This window comes from Carica papaya, chromosome 8 (assembly GCF_054855325.1).
Source record: "Carica papaya isolate Zhongbai chromosome 8, ASM5485532v1, whole genome shotgun sequence".
NCBI lineage: Eukaryota > Viridiplantae > Streptophyta > Magnoliopsida > Brassicales > Caricaceae > Carica > Carica papaya.
The window spans coordinates 33,395,036-33,413,571 of NC_142316.1; the positions used below are offsets into that span (position 1 = coordinate 33,395,036).

Sequence of the window (18,536 nt, forward strand, 5' to 3'; positions counted from 1 at the left end):
CAAACCTATCCTTCCAAGAGCCGGGCTACGACCCTCTTAATTTAATTTTATAATAAATATTATTTAAAAAATAATAATTGTAGCACGTGATTTTCGTGTGGCGATTGCAGTGCCGGCAGCAAGCTTAGCGCCGACTTTAAAAGTGCTTTACTCGCGCTTTGGTCAAATTGAAGTTAAAAGCCGCGGCTAATAAGCTTAAACCGTTAACAAGCCGCTAGGCAGCTTTTTTGCCTTCTCTTTAATTACTTATTTCTATTTTTCACTCATCTTTTAATCTAATTTACTTACCACAATGTTATAAATCGAGCCGTTGATTAATGTAGTAATTTAGGTAAATAATCTATCTCAATTACTTTATTAATTTATTTACAAATTTTTTTACTGTTTTTTATGAATCATCAATTATCAAAATACGTTAATATTAATTTATTAAAAAAAATATTTATCTAATGTAAAATTCTTAAACTAGAAGTTATGTATATTTTTAAATTCATATATATTTTTTCTAATATAAATTTTAATTTTCCTTTAATAGTATGATTACGTTTGTATTTATGGAATTGTAAACTAGGGTTAATAACTACTAATTTTTAGGGTTTTTTTTTTTTTTTCTGGGGTAGAAATTTTAATGCTATCAGTTTACTTGGTTAGCAAGCCGAGTGAGCCAACTATGGTAGCTAACAAAATCCGCAGATTATTTGGCAAATCCGTAATTTCAGTCACAAACTACGTGGGTTTTTAACCAAAATTGTTTTTTTTTTCTCATAAATAAATTATATAAATTCTGATATTAAAATAAAAAAACCCTAGAATAAAATCCCATGCATCGGTACGCTTGTACGCCATGCATATTCGTATTGTACAGCCGACATATTAATTATTTATTGTTATTTAAATAAAAATAGCTGCAGTAAAAAATGAAACACGAAGTCATTTTACTGTTTCACAGCACAACTGACTTTTTACTTTTTTTTGTTTTTTTGTGGGGGGTGGGGGTGTGCGTGAATAATCTACCCCCACGTCTTTTATAAAAACTGATCTCTTCCGTCGTCTTCTCAAGAAATCCCTAAATTGGTTTAAACCCTAGAAAGAAAATCAGAATCAATCGGACTCGTTAATCGAAGAATAACACCTTGTTTTTCTTCGTTCACGTTTTATTGTGCGTATACATATGCCCTTACATCGCTTTCCATCTTAACGGAAAATCGCGTATTGGCCCGATTAGGGATCCGAACGATGCAAACGTCTGAGAAGCCACCGGTTGAGGAAAAGGCCCGATCCGTCGTTGTACGTTCGGTCTGGTGCGACAATTTGGAGTACGAGTTCAAGCTGATTCGATCTTTGATAGACCTGTATCCGATTATCTCAATGGACACTGAGTTTCCTGGCGTCGTGGTGCGGCCCGCATCTGGAGAATCGTATCTCCAGCATCGCAATCCGACTGCACATTACGGGAGCCTCAAAGCGAACGTTGATCTTTTGCATCTGATCCAGATTGGCCTCACGTTATCGGATGATGAGGGGAACTTACCGGATCTTGGCACGGACAAGCTCTACATATGGGAGTTCAACTTCAAAGATTTCGACGTAGCGCGTGACGCACACGCACAGGACTCTGTCGAGTTGCTTAGGCGTCAAGGGATTGATTTCGAAAAGAACCGAGAATGTGGCATCGACTCCGTGAAATTCGCCGAGTTGATGATGTCCTCGGGTTTGGTGCTGAACGACGAGGTGAGTTGGGTCACGTTCCATAGCGCTTATGATTTCGGGTACCTGGTCAAGTGTTTGACACAGCGCGCTTTGCCCGATGAATTGCGGGAGTTCCTAGGCCTTGTGAAGGTGTTCTTCGGGGCTAGGGTTTTTGACGTGAAGCACCTGCTGCGTTATTGCGTTGGCCTTTATGGTGGGCTTGATCGGGTCTGCCAGGCTTTGGGAGTTGATCGGATTACTGGGAAGAGCCATCAGGCAGGATCAGATAGCTTGCTGACGCTGCACGCCTTCCAGAAGATGAGGGAAATGTATTTCAGTATGGACGGTGGGCTGGAGAAGTATGCAAACATATTGTATGGTTTAGAGGTTTTTGGATAATATAATTTGCTTTGCGTTATGTTTGCAATGTCTCTCTGCTCCAGTCCAAGTAAAGGCAATTAAATTTTTGTACACAATTTGGGAGTTATCAATATTATGATTAGTTGAATTTAATTATTTCTAACTTATTTTGCTTGACGGCCTCCTTAACTATTGATCTTTTTAGTACTTGAACTGTTGAACATTTGCGGTCATATTTGCTAATCTTGCTTAATGTGTTCTGAGAGTGATCGCCAGGGAGGTGTCAGACCCTTCTACTATAACGTTTCTTTTTTCCTTTTTAATCTTACTATGGCTACTGAGTAATATAAACGCTTTGATGTCTTGGCTATGATGAACAGCGAGTTCTGGAAGCTGTTGTTGCAAGGCTATGGGTGATGGAAATTCCGTATTGAGTTATTGGTAAGGTTGTGGTAGAAAATCTCTTGAAGTATTGGGTATAAGATTCCAGAAAACAAAAATGCAGCCTTGCTTACACAGTAATAGTACTGACTTGCTATTGAGGCTGGGTAACTGCTTTTGTTTTGGTTTCTTGCACAACAATCAATCACTCAGAGCATTAAGCTTGCAAATTTGGTGAAGATGAGAATTGCTCACTGATTCTAGATGTTGTGAATGAACAGTGGCATGCTTAGTGCAAGGATGTTAACATTGGTTTCTCCACCTGTGTGTCAAAATTAGATTTCCCATCTCTGTAGGTTCTCTTTTCATGAGTTTTCCCAGCTCTGAAGTCATATTCTATCACCCAAGGCCCTTTTTTTTTATTTAAAAAAGCAACTGAAATTTATGTAATGTAAAAATCGGAGCAGCATCAACATCATATATATTCTATTCTGAGGTAAGTTTGGATTACATCACATACTGACTTTAGAGAGGTTAAGAGAAGAACATGTGAGATTTTAGTTTGGAACCTTTGACAATCAACAAGTGACAGGTTTGGAAAGCCAACACAATCAGAATATCAGACTATGAGAAAGGTAATTAAACAATAGTTGGCATGTAGATCAAATTTAAATTCTCAGGACAAATTGTGTACCTGCTAATGAGGTTATCTTAATTTAGGAACCATCACTGCTGAAAACTGCAGCGAACAACAGTGGTTATAGACATAGCAGAGCAGGGAATATGCATACTAGCTGTGAGGACGGGTACTAGGATTGTTAATGTTGGTTTTGCTTGTGTGGATATTAGTCCTAAGGTTGCATCATATGCATGTAGGGTGTGTTCGCACCCTTCTTTCACCTTTAGCCGGTGTTCCAAATGCAAGATGATAAATGGCTATAATAATGGGTGTGATCATGTACATTTTTCTCTCCCATACTTGTATGCCTCTAGTGTAATGACTTAAGAAGTAAAGAGAGCCAGTGAGGAAACTGAAAGATAACATGAAATCCTACTTCTGGTTTTCAGATTCCTCGGCCAAGTGATCAACGTGTTAATTGGCCTCTTGGAAAGCATTTTTTAGGTGCTTATGATCCATCTGGTGCATTTTATGCTTTATTTGCTACAGTAATAAGCTTCGAGCATCACAAGATGGATTTGGTGCATTGACTTGCTAATGCTAAAATATAAATGAGCAACAAACTGGTATGTATATATATGATAATCGATGACCCGTCTTCATTTGGTCAATACCACCCTCTTTTTGATGGTATCATCAGATTTTATTAAATTAATTGAATGAGTCTGATGATTTTCAACATTTTGAGGTTTTTTTTTTTAATTCATGGGACCTGAAATCTAACACCTGCTGATTTATTGTAAGTTCATGGGCAATGGATCTTGAGGTGTTATCACAATTCTCTCTCTGGTGCTAGGGTAAACTCATGGGGATGATATTAAATATGTTTATGAAGGGACTAAGAGTAAAAAGAAAATTTCTATGTTCATTCTAGCTGTCATTGCTATAAATGCTTCAGAAGGATGTTTATGTATACAGGCAAGTGAATTCAATTCAACTTTTCCTCTTTTTGTGACTTGTTGAAGAAACTCTTGATTTCTTAGGAGGTTTTCTGAATCTTTCATATAAGTAGAGTCTGCATGAAAAGCTTAAAAATTTTGGTTCTCTTTATATTCTACAGATGCAAAATTGAGAATCTTGTGTCAAAGTTGGTTTCAATCACTATAAAATGGCTTAAGCTCCTTATGGATTTTTGCATATGATCTTAAGACTTGGTCAATAATTCTCTGAGTTGAGTTGTTTTTGAATCAAAAAAGTTCAGTAATTGGCAAACTTCTCCATTTATTTCCCTCTGCATTTCTCCAGTAATTGACAAGCTTTGTTTTTAAAGTTTTTTTTGGATGTTGTTCTTAATGTCACTGTTTAAGGAAGTATCCTACAGCTTTGTCTTGCAACAAAAACTTTAACTCTTCTTTTTTGGCCATGTAGGGCATGGAAAGGGTGTAAACTGGGACATTATGCTTGCATAGGATCATCAGTGCCATTGAGTAAACAGCTCTCGAGCCTAAAAATGGTAATCTATCAAGAAATGAAGTTGTCCAATGGAGAGTTGGTGGAATTAATGAATATTTTGTTCTTTGTGCAATCACTATCAAGAGAGAAGGGCTGATCTGTAAATTGAATATGGAAAAGGCTTGTGATCATGTAAACTGGACTTTTGTGGATTACATTCTCAACGGATTGGGTTTTGGGTCAAATGGAGAAAGTGGATGAAATCTGGTATTACAACAGTTTCTTTTTGCAGTTCTAATAAACGAGGGGCCCTCAAATTTTTTTGCAACATGTAAGAGGGTTGAGGTAAGGGGATCCTATTTCTCTCCTTATTTTCATAATTGTGATGGAATCCCTCAATGGACTACTAGTTAGGGCGAATAATCTTTTGCTGTTGAGGGGTGTCTCGGTTGGTAGGGGTGATAACAGCATGGTGGTAACTCATCTATTCTTCGCTGACGATACTTTAATCTTTTGTAAACCTGCTCTGAAAAATCTACTATATTTGAGATGTATCCTCCTATGTTTTCAAGCGGTTTCAGGTCTTAAAATAAACCTTAACAAATCTGAATTGGCCAGAATAGGAGGCAGCAGTGATGCTGGTCCTTTTGCTAGAATTTTGGGATGTAAAGAAGTAAAATTTCCTTTTAAATATCTTGGCAAAATATAAGGACCTCTGTACTTGGGAACTGATTATTAATATGTTTGAAAATAAGGTTGGAAAAGAGGTTTTTTGTCAAAAGGTGGAAGATATACTCTCATCAAGAGCACCTTTACGAATTTACCAATTTATTACTTATCTACAATAACTATACTGGTGAAGGTGGTAAAAAGATTGGAAAGTATTCAATGCAAGTTTTTGTGGGGCGATGGATATCAATTGGAATGATATCAAATTACCGCTTGATCTTAGGGCTTTGGGGGTGCATTCTATGGTTAAATTGAATGAGGTCCTTCAAGGTAAATGACTTTGGAGATATTGGGGGGGAAGAAAATCGTCTTTGGAGAAGGATTATTGAAGCTAGATGGGGTGAGCACTTGCAGGGCAATAACAATGGCAGAATCAAAATTCCACATGGGCGTGGGTTAAGGAGGAAAATATTAATGTTGAGGAAACTCTTCCAGCAGTGTATTAACTGGAAAATTGGTAGAGGCAACAGTATCAAATTCTGGGAGGATGATTGGGTTGGCAATAGGTGTCTTAGGAGGAGTTTTCTGAGAATTTTTAATATTGCTCAAACGACTAAGATGACTGTTGAGGAGGCCTACAGAGTCTTGAATGGTAATATTGTCTGCTGTATTAATTTAAAACGGAATTTAAATGATTGGGAGATTGAAGAGTTTGAAGATCTTCTGAAGTGTCTCGAGGCACAGCTTATTTCTGATAGGAATGATCAGGTTGTTTGGAAGTTGGAAAAGAATGGAAAATTCTCTGTTTCTTCTTTTTACAATTATTTATGTGATATGGGAGCTGTGAATAGATTGGTATTTCCAGTAAAGCTAATCTAGAAGACCAAAATTCCACCCACAACTGTTTTTTTGCGTGGGAGACATGCTGGGAAAGAATTTAAACTATGAACAGATTGAAAATCATGGGCAGAATTATTGTTAAGGGGTGTTACTGCTGTTTTAAGGCTGAGGAGACGTGTAACCACCTACTGTTATGGTGCCCCACTGCATATAATTTATGGTATACAATTTATGGTTTATTAGGAATTAATTGAGTCATTTCAGGTTCGGTCGAAATGGAGATTTAGGTGTGGGATGGTTTCTATGTAAAAAGAAGTATGAAAAACATTATTTCTTTAACTGTTTTTTGGGTCATTTAAAAAAAAAAAAATAGGAGAGTTTTTGATAATGTTGAAAATAGTATTAATAGACTAATAGATAGGTGAATACACTTATTCAGGTCGATTATACTTAGTCATGATATTATTAGTGATGTGGATTTTGAGAATGTTATTAACATATTAACTTCTATGTAAATATTTTTGTACATGGGTGGTACTCCCGTTTTTTTGGTACCATGATTAATACATACTTTACACTTTTTATTTTTTAAAAAAAAAAATATTTGTCCATGTTGTGTCTTATGAATTATGCAAAATGTTGATGTTAGTCCTGTTCTATAGAATTGAGAATGCATTAGGTAAATAAAAAAGAGAATGAAATGATAGAATCCAATTTAAATTGAATCTTTCTGGGCCATGGTGTAAAACAATCTTATAGATGTGAATTTTACTTCTTGATATTTTGATCATGGTAAAAGGGAGTGCCAGCCTAGCCCAGGGAGTTAGCCAATTGTAAGTATGCAAATTGTTACTCCATACAATAATCTTATTGAAATGGATGACTTTAGACATTTTTCTTCATGCAGGCAATCAACATCTATTACAATCTTAGCTTGCAGGAGTTATTGAATCTTTAGCTCTCTAAGGTTGGAACTGTGCTCTGGATCACCTTTTGCTCAATCATAATTTGTAGGTTCGTTGAAAAATATATCTGCTAATTACATTTATTTTTTGGTAAATATTAGTTTAGTTTTTATTAGTTGAGAGGAAATGACATGCTGGGAAGATTCTACTTGTTTATGATGTAGTTAGAGGAACTGCTCTCGTTTTGTGATGAAGGTTTAGAACCTGAAAAATATGCTCTCTTTTCCAATGACTTAAGTTCTATCAGGATATGCATTGAAAGAAGCATGGTTCTAGACTAACCTTGTGTTGAACAAAGTTTTTAAGTCTCATTTTTTTTGCATAGCCAACATTATAGGATTTTGGAGAACCTTCTTTATCCATGTGAAGTTATAGGATTTTGGAGAACGTTCTTTATCCATGTGAAGGCATAGAATGGAAATATGCTCCTTCTTTCTGGTTCTCTCTTTGGATCAAATGATTGATGATTTTCTCTCTTCTTTTTTTTTATTTTAAATGTATTAGCAAATGAAGGAATAAAATTAAGGATCTGGAACTTGGCACTTCAATTTTACTAGCAGGGTTTAAACTTGTTTTGGTGCATTATCGAGGAGATATATCCGGCATTGTGATTTTAATATATATATACACACTTTCCTTTTCCCTCCTGCCCTCTCTTTTGACTAAGGGTGTATGGTGGTTGCTTCCATAAATTGAACATTTAGTTGCCAACGACAACAATATGAAGCACCAAAAAGGACAGTGATGAGATGAGGTTGAATATAGCATGGCACTGAGTACTAGCTGGTTGAATTGAATTGTTCATCAATCTGTGATTATTAATGTGCCTGATCAGTCGTACTTTTGGTTGCTAAAACCAGCCTATTTACAACAAATTCTATGTTCCTTGGTGTTGGTCGGCTGTACCCCTATATGCTGTATTACTCTTAACATGTAAAATGAACACATGGTTTTTATGTTTGATCTTACCCCCTCACGACACTTTTGTACAAGGAGATTAAACATAAAAGCTACATTCTTAGTCTACAAGTCAACACTAAAATAAAATTGATGGGTAGGAATTATGTGAATGAAATGTGAATTGGACCGAAATGGGAATGAAATGACAATTGAACCAGATGATTTTTGGTTAAAGAATTTTAGATGCCAGGGTGCCTTTTCCTTTGTAATCCCATACAAGCCACTTTGTGTTTGCTTGTTTTTGCTTCTTCTAATGCAGTGGCTGGTTGCTGAATCCAAATAAAAGACTACGTCCTTGATTGAATGCTGATTAAGTCATGCTCCTCATGTTTCTGAAAGTTTTGGCATCTTGTGCCTGTATGATGCTTTAATGTAAATATCTAAAAGAGATTTTCTTTTCTTTGCTTAAGCTATTTACGGAATGGTTAGTTAATTAGATTTACTTTTAACTGAAAATAACAGGAGCAACAATGCCAACACGGGAGAATCTCTTCAACTGTGGGTGAAGGATATGGCAGACAGTAGAACAATATGGCAATACATGATCCAGTTTGTGTGCTTAGACTGGTGGTTGGATGAGCCTCTATCCAAATGCGATTGGCCAGTGGCCTTTGCATTCTTTAAGCAAATTTGGCTGCTTTGGACATGAGACAAGGATGGAGATGAAGGTTGTCTATAAGCCAAAACCAATGGCAGTTCTCTGACCTATGGGGTCCTCTCCTCCCAGAGGGTGTCTCCCAAAAAATTGGTTTGTTTTATGCAGTTCTTTTAGATAAAATGAACCTTGTTTGCTTGTTTTTGACGATAGTAATACTATTGATCCCAGTATAATGTTATGCTATACATGATTTGGAGGAGTAAAAAGATTATCATCTGAATGAAATTTTTTTTGTAGGGTCTCTCAGCCATAAGATTGAAGTCTCCCTACATTAATTCGCAGACCTTGTCTTTTGGTAAACTGCTTCAATGCTAGTTGTTAATAAGAAACTACCAAAAGAATTCACAGTCCACGTCCTTTTCTTCTTTTGCTTTGTAAGTTATTTTCTTTCTCTCGTCTCCTTTTATGATATGAAAAAGAAGGAATCCAGCAGATACATAAAATTTTTTTGTTGATGCACAAGAAAAATGAACGGTTCTGGAGCTTTCTTTGCTTTAACAATGATTGAGCATCTGGGAACAACCCGGAACGAAAAATGCACTGTTGTTAGGCACATGATTCGTGTTTTTTCAAGGATTCCTTACAAGAGAAGCAGAGAGTTCAGACAGGAGATCGACATACTCTATTATTGCATCAACAATGGTTTTGAATCATGGAGCCAAAGTTCGTTGGTGTATATGATTCTTGCGTGTTGAATATTTGGTTGTGGTCTCGAGTGGACATAACATGAGCTTGCACAAGAGCATGCCAAAAAGGCAATAAGATTTTTTTATCTACCTACCTGTCTATCCATTGAAGGTAGTCATGTTTTAAGGTTATCCATTATATTTTGAACTATGTACCCAGAATTTAATTTAAACCCTAATGTTCTACCAAGCAATATATCTGTATTATATATATATATATATGTAGGTTTTGGTGAATAAAATATCTCATAATTTATGAGCAATACTGATCGAAGACTGTAATATTTGGTTGATTTGAATTATTTGTTTATGAAAATTTGTTTGATTAGAAATGTTTCAATTATTTATGTACGGAAATTTCAGACAACCATTCAAAATAAAAATAAAAAAAAAAGAGGAAAAATCGAAGATGATTACTGGTGTTGTGTGTTTGTGGATAATCAAAAGAGATATCAAGAATGGTGAGTGGCCACTCTTCTCCTCCCCCTCCTGCTCCTGTTGTGTTATTCTTTACCAGGGTAAAACAATAGTGAGCTCTTTTCTTGTTCTAAAAGTTCTTTAATCACTTTACACTTTATTATTACGAAAAAATAAGTAATTTTTAATTCAACAAGATACTCGATATTATAATTATTAACGATTATGTTCATTTAAAACGAAATTTATAAGATTTTTTTTTCGAGATTCGGTATAAATAAATTTATCTTTAATCAAGTTAGATTTAATTTTAATACGTGAAAATCATTAAAAAAAAAAAATACCTAGTAATTTTTGCGACATTAGAAGTAAGTTACTAAAAAAAAAAAAATACAAATTATGAAGGTAGGTATGTATGTCTATTAATAGAATTTGGGTTTCATTCCATATTTGTATGTATATGATTATAAATAGAAGTATTATTTTCATTTTATTTATATAATTTTAGGTACATATAGAAATGAATGGATAGGAAGTAAGGGCCAGGTATAAGGAATAATTGATAAGGTGGCCCCTTTCTTTGAAAGCGAAAAACCAAAAACAAGGTTTTCAATACCATTCCCGAATCATGCATTCTAATTAATGTTATTCTACTTCCAATCGCACCCAAAAATCAATACATTTTTTTTTTTTTTTCATTCTTTATATAAATTTTAATTAATGTCACATAAATACATACACACACACACACACACATATATATATATATATATATTGATCTTTAAATGAATGAGAGATCTTCCGCTCACTTTCATGTTTAGTATCTTTTGGTTGATCTCGCTGGACCATGTAATTAGTACACCAGACCCAGACTCAATCATGGCTCGTGGGTGCAATTCTCAAGTCGACATGGACCATGAGCCAGGTGGGCCTAATTACACCCATCAGTTTTCTTTTTTTTTTTTTTTTTTTTATATTTTTCCTACTGTGAACGTTACTCTTCAATCCAATAGTACACACATCAATATTTTACATATGGGTTATACAATGTATCATCAATTTTTTGAATGTGAGCAAAATTAGTATCTAATGAAATCTAAATTACATGCGGTAATGATTCAAACTTAAATTTAAATTCAAGTTAAAATTTATAGTTGATAATGAATTATAATACCTTTTTTTTTTTTTTATTTCTATCAAATTTATATTATATTCATGTTTTTTTTTTTTTGAAAACATATATTTCCCAGAATATATATATATATATATATATATATGTGATGTGTGTATATTTGTGAGTTGAAAATAATAGAATGGACCACTTAAATTTATAAAAAAAAAAAAAAAAATTCAATTTGCAGCATGATGGTCCCCTTTTTATTGTGTACTTGACATTAAATATGTTACTCATTATTAATCTTCAATTCGACCGTCGCAGAGAAAAAGATAATTTGATTTAAATTACTTATGCCCACAAAGTGAATGTTCTTCCAGTCCCAATGGGCCCACCTACCCATCGATGATCAGACTCTAGTCAGTGGATTCTAGCCGTTGGATTAGCTGAATCCTGCAAGCCCAACCCCCTTTTGATCTACATTGAACATGATGAAAATTCTCAAACCCTCAAAATTTTTGGAACAAATTAAAAATGGGTATTAAATAAATAAAAATATATATATTATCATATATCTCATTTAATTTTTGAAGGTAAATATTTTATTAAATATATAATTTATAAAAATTTAAAATAAATACATTTTTAAAAATTATTATATAATAAAATATTAAAATTGTGAGTAAACAAACGAAAGTCTCTTTATCTTTGAAGGTCTCGATCTCTTCACTGGAAATGCATGTGACAGAGAGTTACTTACACTTTTATTTTTATATGTCTCCTTTTGCCAATTGTTATTGTTTTTTTTTTGGAACTTCCTTTTTAATGTTTTTCCCAATTCCCTCCAAATCTCGTATGATTTTTGCACCATCAATTGCATTATATATATATATATATATTATATATAGATTTTTCTAAATGGGTAATTACTAAAAAAAAAATTAATAAATAAATGGGTTTTTCCTTAAAAGAAAACAAATAAATAGAATATAAGAGGAATTAAAGGAAATAATGAAATGAGAAAATGATGTAGATCCACCTGGTCAGAGAAGATCTTGGTCGTCCATCAACTTCAGATAACTATACTTACCAATTTTCGAAGGAAAGTTAAGACATCGTATTCTATTATGAGAAAATGTAATTGTCTTAATGATGTTATATAGCCTGCTAAATTTGGTATTTAATTTGGAAATTTGTGATTTTTACACATCAACATCAAACCCTATTTTGCTAATTTTCATAAACTTGCTTCTAATTTGGATTTTCTTTTTTAAATTATTCTAATTGAAAATATACCATTATCTAATAATTACATATTCCATTTTAATTACAAAATAATCCCTTTAATTCTCTTGAAATGATACATGTCAGTTGTTTGTGTATAATAAAATCGCGATGACTTGTAGATTAGATCAATAAAAAAATATCGTTATTATTTTAATACTACGTATGTGATGTAATCCAATCCATATAATTTAATTGGTTCAGCTTAATTTATATTAAAAAATTAATATAAAATAAATAAAAATTTAAGTAATATAATATTTTATAACGGATGCTGAAATAAATAAGACGATCAATCTAATTCATTTATTATTATTATTATAAGTAGATTAAAGTACTTATTGTATATTTAGATAAATTGTTAAAATAAATATAAAATATTATTTGTGTTATTAAAATGAAATTTTGAAATAAATTACTTAGTGTAAAATATATATAAATCTCTTGAAAGTAAACCAAAATCTCTAATTACTCGTGTCATTATACTTAACATGGCAAGGAAATAATGCAAAGACCCCCTCGTAAATATTTACATAAACCATAGAAATTAATACTTTAATATATATATATATATATAATATGTCAAAAAAAATGCAATTTAATAAAAGAAAGAAATTAAAATAGAAACTTGGTAGCTATATCTAACTTCAACACACAAGTACTAAAATAATTAATGGCATTAAATTCTGAAACAAATAATTTATTGCAATTATAATTTAAAAAAAAAAAAATTCAATATTACCCCACCACTTCTCTCTCCCTCCCGCTTCAACTTCCCCCACTTGGCCGGCCTCACCACTTATTCAAAATCTCCTCCCTCTTCTTCCTCCAACCAGCTCTCTGACTCCGCCATTAATGTCCACATAAACTATCTTCGTATCAATTCATTTCGTATCTCAAAAAACCAGAACTACCTTATGGGGAAGAAAATGAAGCTTCGTTTTCTCTCCTCCAACCCCTCCATCTCAAAACCTTCATGGCCATGGCCTTCTTGTCACCAACCAAGAACCCTCTCTTTCAGAACCACTACCCCAGATGCCATCTTCAAGACCATCAACTCAGCCTACATTGACGCTACAATCCCAGCTGCGGACACTAGTACTCCTGACTCCTGGTTATTCACCAACTCGTCCGAGTCAGCCAGCTTCTCCACCGCCGCGTCGGATAACGAGTCAGCCCCCGAGTGCATCGAGACGGTGATTCGTGGGCTAAGGTCAGAACGGCTCTTTTTCCAGCCGGGAGAGACGAGTTCGATACTAGAGGAAGCCAAGCCTGGTGGGTTCCCTTTCAAAGAAAGCTCGGTTTTGTCAATGGAGTCCCAAGACCCTTATGAAGATTTCAGGACGTCCATGGAGGAGATGGTGCTGGCTCACGGGTTGAAAGACTGGGAAGGTCTTGAAGTGTTGCTTTGCTGGTATTTGAGAGTTAACGGAAAGAGCAACCATGGATATATTGTTGGAGCTTTCGTTGATTTACTTGTGGGTCTTTCTCTAGCTTCTGCAACTACTTGTTCTTTTTCTCGTGATTCTCCGTCTTCTTCGTTGTCTTTTTATACATCCTCGTCTTCCTCCGATGACTCTTCGTCGACACCTTGCGTTTCGTCCATGGAAGCCCATGATCATGACGAGATCATTAGCAGTAATAATACTGCATGTTTATCTTCGTTATTAGAAGCTGACGATGAGATTAAAGAAAGTAAAGACGACGACGATGATGTTGATGATCCAAGATGAAGATATACATCTTACTTCATCTTCATTAGCAGACCTATATATATAAATACATATGTTTATATATCCTCTTCTTTCTTTTACTACTTCTTCTTCTTCTTCTTATTCCTTTTTTTTTTTTTTTTTTTTTTACTTTTCGGTCATTTTAGGTACTTTTTTCAGATTTTTTTAAGTAAAAATTTGAAGATGTGTATATTGGCTACTAGCTAGTTTTGAGAAATGATAATCTGAAAAACTTTTTGATGAACCTCTTTTTTCTATCTAAATCTCTGATTAGAGTGAGGATGGAGAGAAAGGAAACCAGTCACACGTGTGGAAGCACCTAGCACGTGTCATCATTCCAAGGTAAAAGTTATCTATCTTTCTCCTTAATTCGTGTTAACCGGCGTCGCGTGTATTAGAAGTATAATAATTTATTAATTAAGATATTAAACCATTAGATTTATTAATTAAATTTGATAAAGATATTGTTTGATTTTATTTATTTTATTATTTTAGAATAAAACCCATACCCTCATTTTTAACAAAAAAAAAAGTATATATAATTTATATGCGTACCCTTTAAAAAATAATATATTTATAAATAAAGTGGAATTAGTGGGGTAGTATCATAAATATTTTAATAATTAAAATAAGACAAATATAATATTTACTGTGGCCGAAAGAAGAAACCCAACGATGAAACGAAGAGGTTGCTTCAACGGCAGTCTGTTATAATAATGAACTACTGAGTTTCATGTGGGGGCTGAATTATTAAAACAAAAAAAAAAGGTAGATCCCATGAAGTGCCGATCATCGTAGCGCACGTGTGCCGCTGTGATTGAGCAATATCCACCATTGGATGCGCTCCACCTGATCGTACGTCTCTGGACACCTGTCAGCTCTGACATGATGAGGATGATCATGGCCGTTGATTTTGAATTTGTGGGTCTTTATCATTTGATAGATACATACCATTGCAGAATTTTGGCCTCGTCCTACACTCATATCCTTGCACCTGCACCATTATGGTCCTAAACCAACATCTCCCCCAAAAAAACACACTTACATACATACATATACACATTCATATACGTACATACACATATTACAGATAATTTGTATATATAATTATAATTTTCGAAAATGGGTAATTTTTTATTAAATTCAAAAAATACACTTTTTATTTCCTCATAAAATTAATTTTCCGAACATAATGTTCTGTGACCACTTGAACATACATGGAATATTTCCTTTTCATTGTTTCAAATGAGTCAAATAGCTACAAGTTTAGAAAGAAAACAAACCCACCTGCAATTCAGCTTTGTTGATGTAAATATTTTCTCACATATATTTATATATATACATATACATATGCACGTTGATTTTTTTCAAAAAATAAATTTTGTTATTAATTTAAATTTCTTTACTCAAAACTGAATTTCTTTTGTTAATTTATTTTTCAAAATTGAATTTAATGAAAAAGGAAAATTAATCCAAAGCATACTTTCATTTTCAAGTGAAATAAATGTTACAAGAAAAAAAACAAGACACATTCTTCGACAAGCTTATATAAACGAGTGGCCTGAGGCGACCGTTGAGATATTAAAATTTCAAAATTAAATTTATAGTCTTTGTTATAAATTATATTGAAAAAATCTTCAAATTATCAAACATTTTTTATACTAATTAACGGGATTAAATTTATACAAAACTTGAATATGTTTTTACTTTAAATTAAATGTGAAATTGAACTTTTTTACCTAATTATACTTTAAAAAATTTTGAAATCAATTAATACCCATTTATAATTAGTTACTTTACGACGCAGATGTATATATATATATATGTGGGGAGAGTGAAATGTGTAAAGACATTTTTATTTACATGCCTTAAAATGGAAACTATGGTTTTACCTTAAAAAATAAAATCATAGCATAAGCACTTTTTGAGGTGGAAAATAATGTTTAAATTCGTGCCGTCGATTTCAAGTAAAAACAAAATTCATTTACGTACAAATACAAAATAGAATATCATACACTATATCTATAACACGATACTTTAATTGTTTATTTTACCCTTATTATTCAATATTTCAAATCTTTATTTTTATATTTCTTAATTAGGGTAATAACATATTTTTATAAATTAATTAATGTAATACAAGCCAATATTGGTTTTAAAAAATTAATTTTTCTTATAATGCACTAAAATATTTTTTTAATTAATCGAGTTCTTGGGTCATTCAAGCAACGATCCTAATTTTGCGGCTAAATCCAGTTTCTTGCTATTAAATTATAGTGATATAAGTAATGGTATCGATGACTTGGTACCAGAGCAGTTTAATATTACAATATATATATATATATATAATTCCATAATGCTGATATTTTTTTTATGGGTTTGCCTAAAATCCAAAAATAGTTAAATGTATATTATTAAAACATACATATATTATAGTAGATGTATGAGCAAAATAGTCCCGAACGCTCCGCCTTCAAGAAATTTGGCTTCTGTACAGAATGCATACCGTGCGGTGCGAGCTTAGATTCTTGCTCGAGCAGCGAAGCTTCTAAACCTTGCGGCCCTCTGTCATTTTATAACACGATTTGCAATGTAAATATAATTGTAAATTACACAACTAGGCCAATTATATACACATACGTGTGTGTGTGTGTATTATATATAAATTTAATATTTACTTTTTATTAGAATTTTAATGAAATATGTATTATTTAAAAAGTTAATAAGTGATAAATTTTACACATATATATATATGATATGAATTTTATAATATTTATTAGTTAAAATGATAATAAATATTATAAACTTTATGTATGTATATATATATTTTTTTACTATAATCTATAACTAATAATTTATATAAGAAAATTCAAATTATAAAATTTATATCGATATTTATTTTTTTTATTTTTTTTTCTCTTTTGGGTTCGTGTAATATATATACACTAGTTGCCCAAAAAGTTGAATTCTTACTTATATTACAATTAGATTATAAAATAATATTTTAATTTGGTTAAAACAAAACTTTAGTATAAATTAAGTGTGAGTTAATTTTGATTATATAATGTTTTGTAGAGGGTGGATTATTTCTCTAAGTTTGGCACAAAAATTCTTGCCATGGTTTTCTCTAACTTTGGAATCCCTAAATGACAATATAAACCTAAAGCTCAATCTTCCAAGCAAATGTTGTTCATATGGTTTTGGTAATTAAATTTCTACCAACCCGAATGCTCAATTAATTTGCATTTACTATTTTTTTTTAGGTTTTTACTTGTCAACAATGTTTGTAGAAAACCAATACGTATTTTCTAAACATGGGTGTGTGTGGTAACTAGTGACAAAATGACCAATTAATGACTTGTTCATTTTCCGAGAAAATGATTTTCCGTGAAAACTGCGACCAAACAGAAAATACCATAGAAATTGATGAGGGTTCCTCCGTTAATCTTTAACTTTCTCTTCGTCTTTGGATTCACTTCTGCTTTTTATTGTTAAACGATGTTTGTGAGCCTAATATATTGTTTTTATAAGATTGTGTTAATTATAAAATGCTAAAACTAATTAAAAGAATTACCCATTTCAATTTACTAATTGTTACATTACATTATATTATATATGTTAGAATATTACCGAATAAAGTTCTTTATTTAAAAGAGCAAGAAATTACTTATCCAGCACTCCAATCTTAGGATGTATATAGATTTTTTATTGTGTGTATATACATATACATACCCTCTTTGATTAATTGTAAGGGTGTATGTATGTATAGTTGAAATGATGAAATTTGCTGCTTGGGAACGGGTGAGATGGCGACGCATGAATGAATCTGACTGCGCCCAATTAAATTAAGCAGGTTGCAGTCATTTTCCCCCTTGCTCTTTCATTTTATTAATTGCTTTATTTCATTTTACAATTTCACCTTTTATTATCTTTGAATTCTTGTTTCTATGAATCTTTCATTAATTGACTCACTCGTATACATATACATATACGTATATGTATGCTGACTTATATGACCAATACAAAACTTGAAAGATAAAAAAACAAATGAAAATAGATAAAATAATTAAAAAAGTATCTAATGGCCTGGCTTGAGCCCAACTCAATCAGCCCAACAAACCAAGCCCAAGTTTGGCCCTTACATCATGGGCCCAAGAACCGTCTTAATGGGCTCTAACTTTTTTTAAGACTTTTGTTTTACAATAGAAAAATAACCATTAATATGCTCTCGAATAATCCACGTCACTTCAGCTTCTATTGTAACAAAATATTCCATTTTTACGTGGAAAATGCCCGTATCAATAATTATGATTTTACGTACAGGTCGTGAACTTCTTTTCCCATAGAAGAAGCAATGATGGTATCCGGGGGAATAAGCATCGGCTAATTCTGTGCCAGCAGCCGCGATAATACAGGGGATGCAAGCGTTATCCGGAATGATTGGGCGTAAAGCGTCTGTAGGTGGCTTTTTAAGTCCGTCGTCAAATTCCCAGGACTCAAGCTGGAGTACGGTAGGGGCAGAGGGAATTTCCGGTGGAGCGGCGAAATGCGTAGAGATCGGAAAGAACACCAACGGCGAAAGCAATATATATCGCTCAGTCAGCAAGTAAATGGGCTCGTTGGGCCTTTTCTGTACTCCCAACTTGAGCCGGGTTCAAACTGTTGGGCCATTCGGGCGTATTTATTATAAATAATAATAATAATTTGAA

At 33.0% G+C, this 18,536-nt stretch overlaps 2 protein-coding genes across 9 annotated transcripts; both read left to right on the plus strand.

Moving 5' to 3' along the window:
- Positions 1 to 997: 997 nt before the first annotated feature.
- LOC110810576 (putative CCR4-associated factor 1 homolog 11) lies at positions 998 to 9,492 on the plus strand. Of its 8 annotated transcripts, XR_015813878.1 has the most exons (4): positions 998 to 2,063; positions 4,478 to 4,846; positions 6,918 to 7,024; positions 8,398 to 8,533. XR_015813878.1 is itself a non-coding variant. In XM_088209223.1 (2 exons), the coding sequence occupies exons 1-2, from the start codon at positions 1,237 to 1,239 to the stop codon at positions 8,582 to 8,584; spliced, it is 1,014 nt and encodes a 337-aa protein (XP_088065349.1). In that variant the 5' UTR covers positions 998 to 1,236; the 3' UTR covers positions 8,585 to 9,492. The 8 variants fall into 8 exon arrangements, 3 of the variants coding, with proteins under 3 accessions (XP_088065349.1, XP_088065350.1, XP_088065351.1); XR_015813875.1 differs by lacking the exons at positions 4,478 to 4,846; positions 6,918 to 7,024 and adding an exon at positions 9,057 to 9,492 and having other exon boundaries at positions 8,398 to 8,967; XR_015813876.1 differs by lacking the exons at positions 4,478 to 4,846; positions 6,918 to 7,024 and adding an exon at positions 9,144 to 9,492 and having other exon boundaries at positions 8,398 to 8,967.
- A 3,358-nt stretch (positions 9,493 to 12,850) lies between these two features.
- On the plus strand, positions 12,851 to 14,049 carry LOC110810599 (transcription repressor OFP13-like). Its single transcript, XM_022036814.2, has one exon. It carries the CDS (start codon positions 13,012 to 13,014, stop codon positions 13,825 to 13,827), a length of 816 nt encoding a protein of 271 aa, XP_021892506.2. The 5' UTR covers positions 12,851 to 13,011; the 3' UTR covers positions 13,828 to 14,049.
- The last annotated feature ends 4,487 nt before the right edge of the window (positions 14,050 to 18,536 follow it).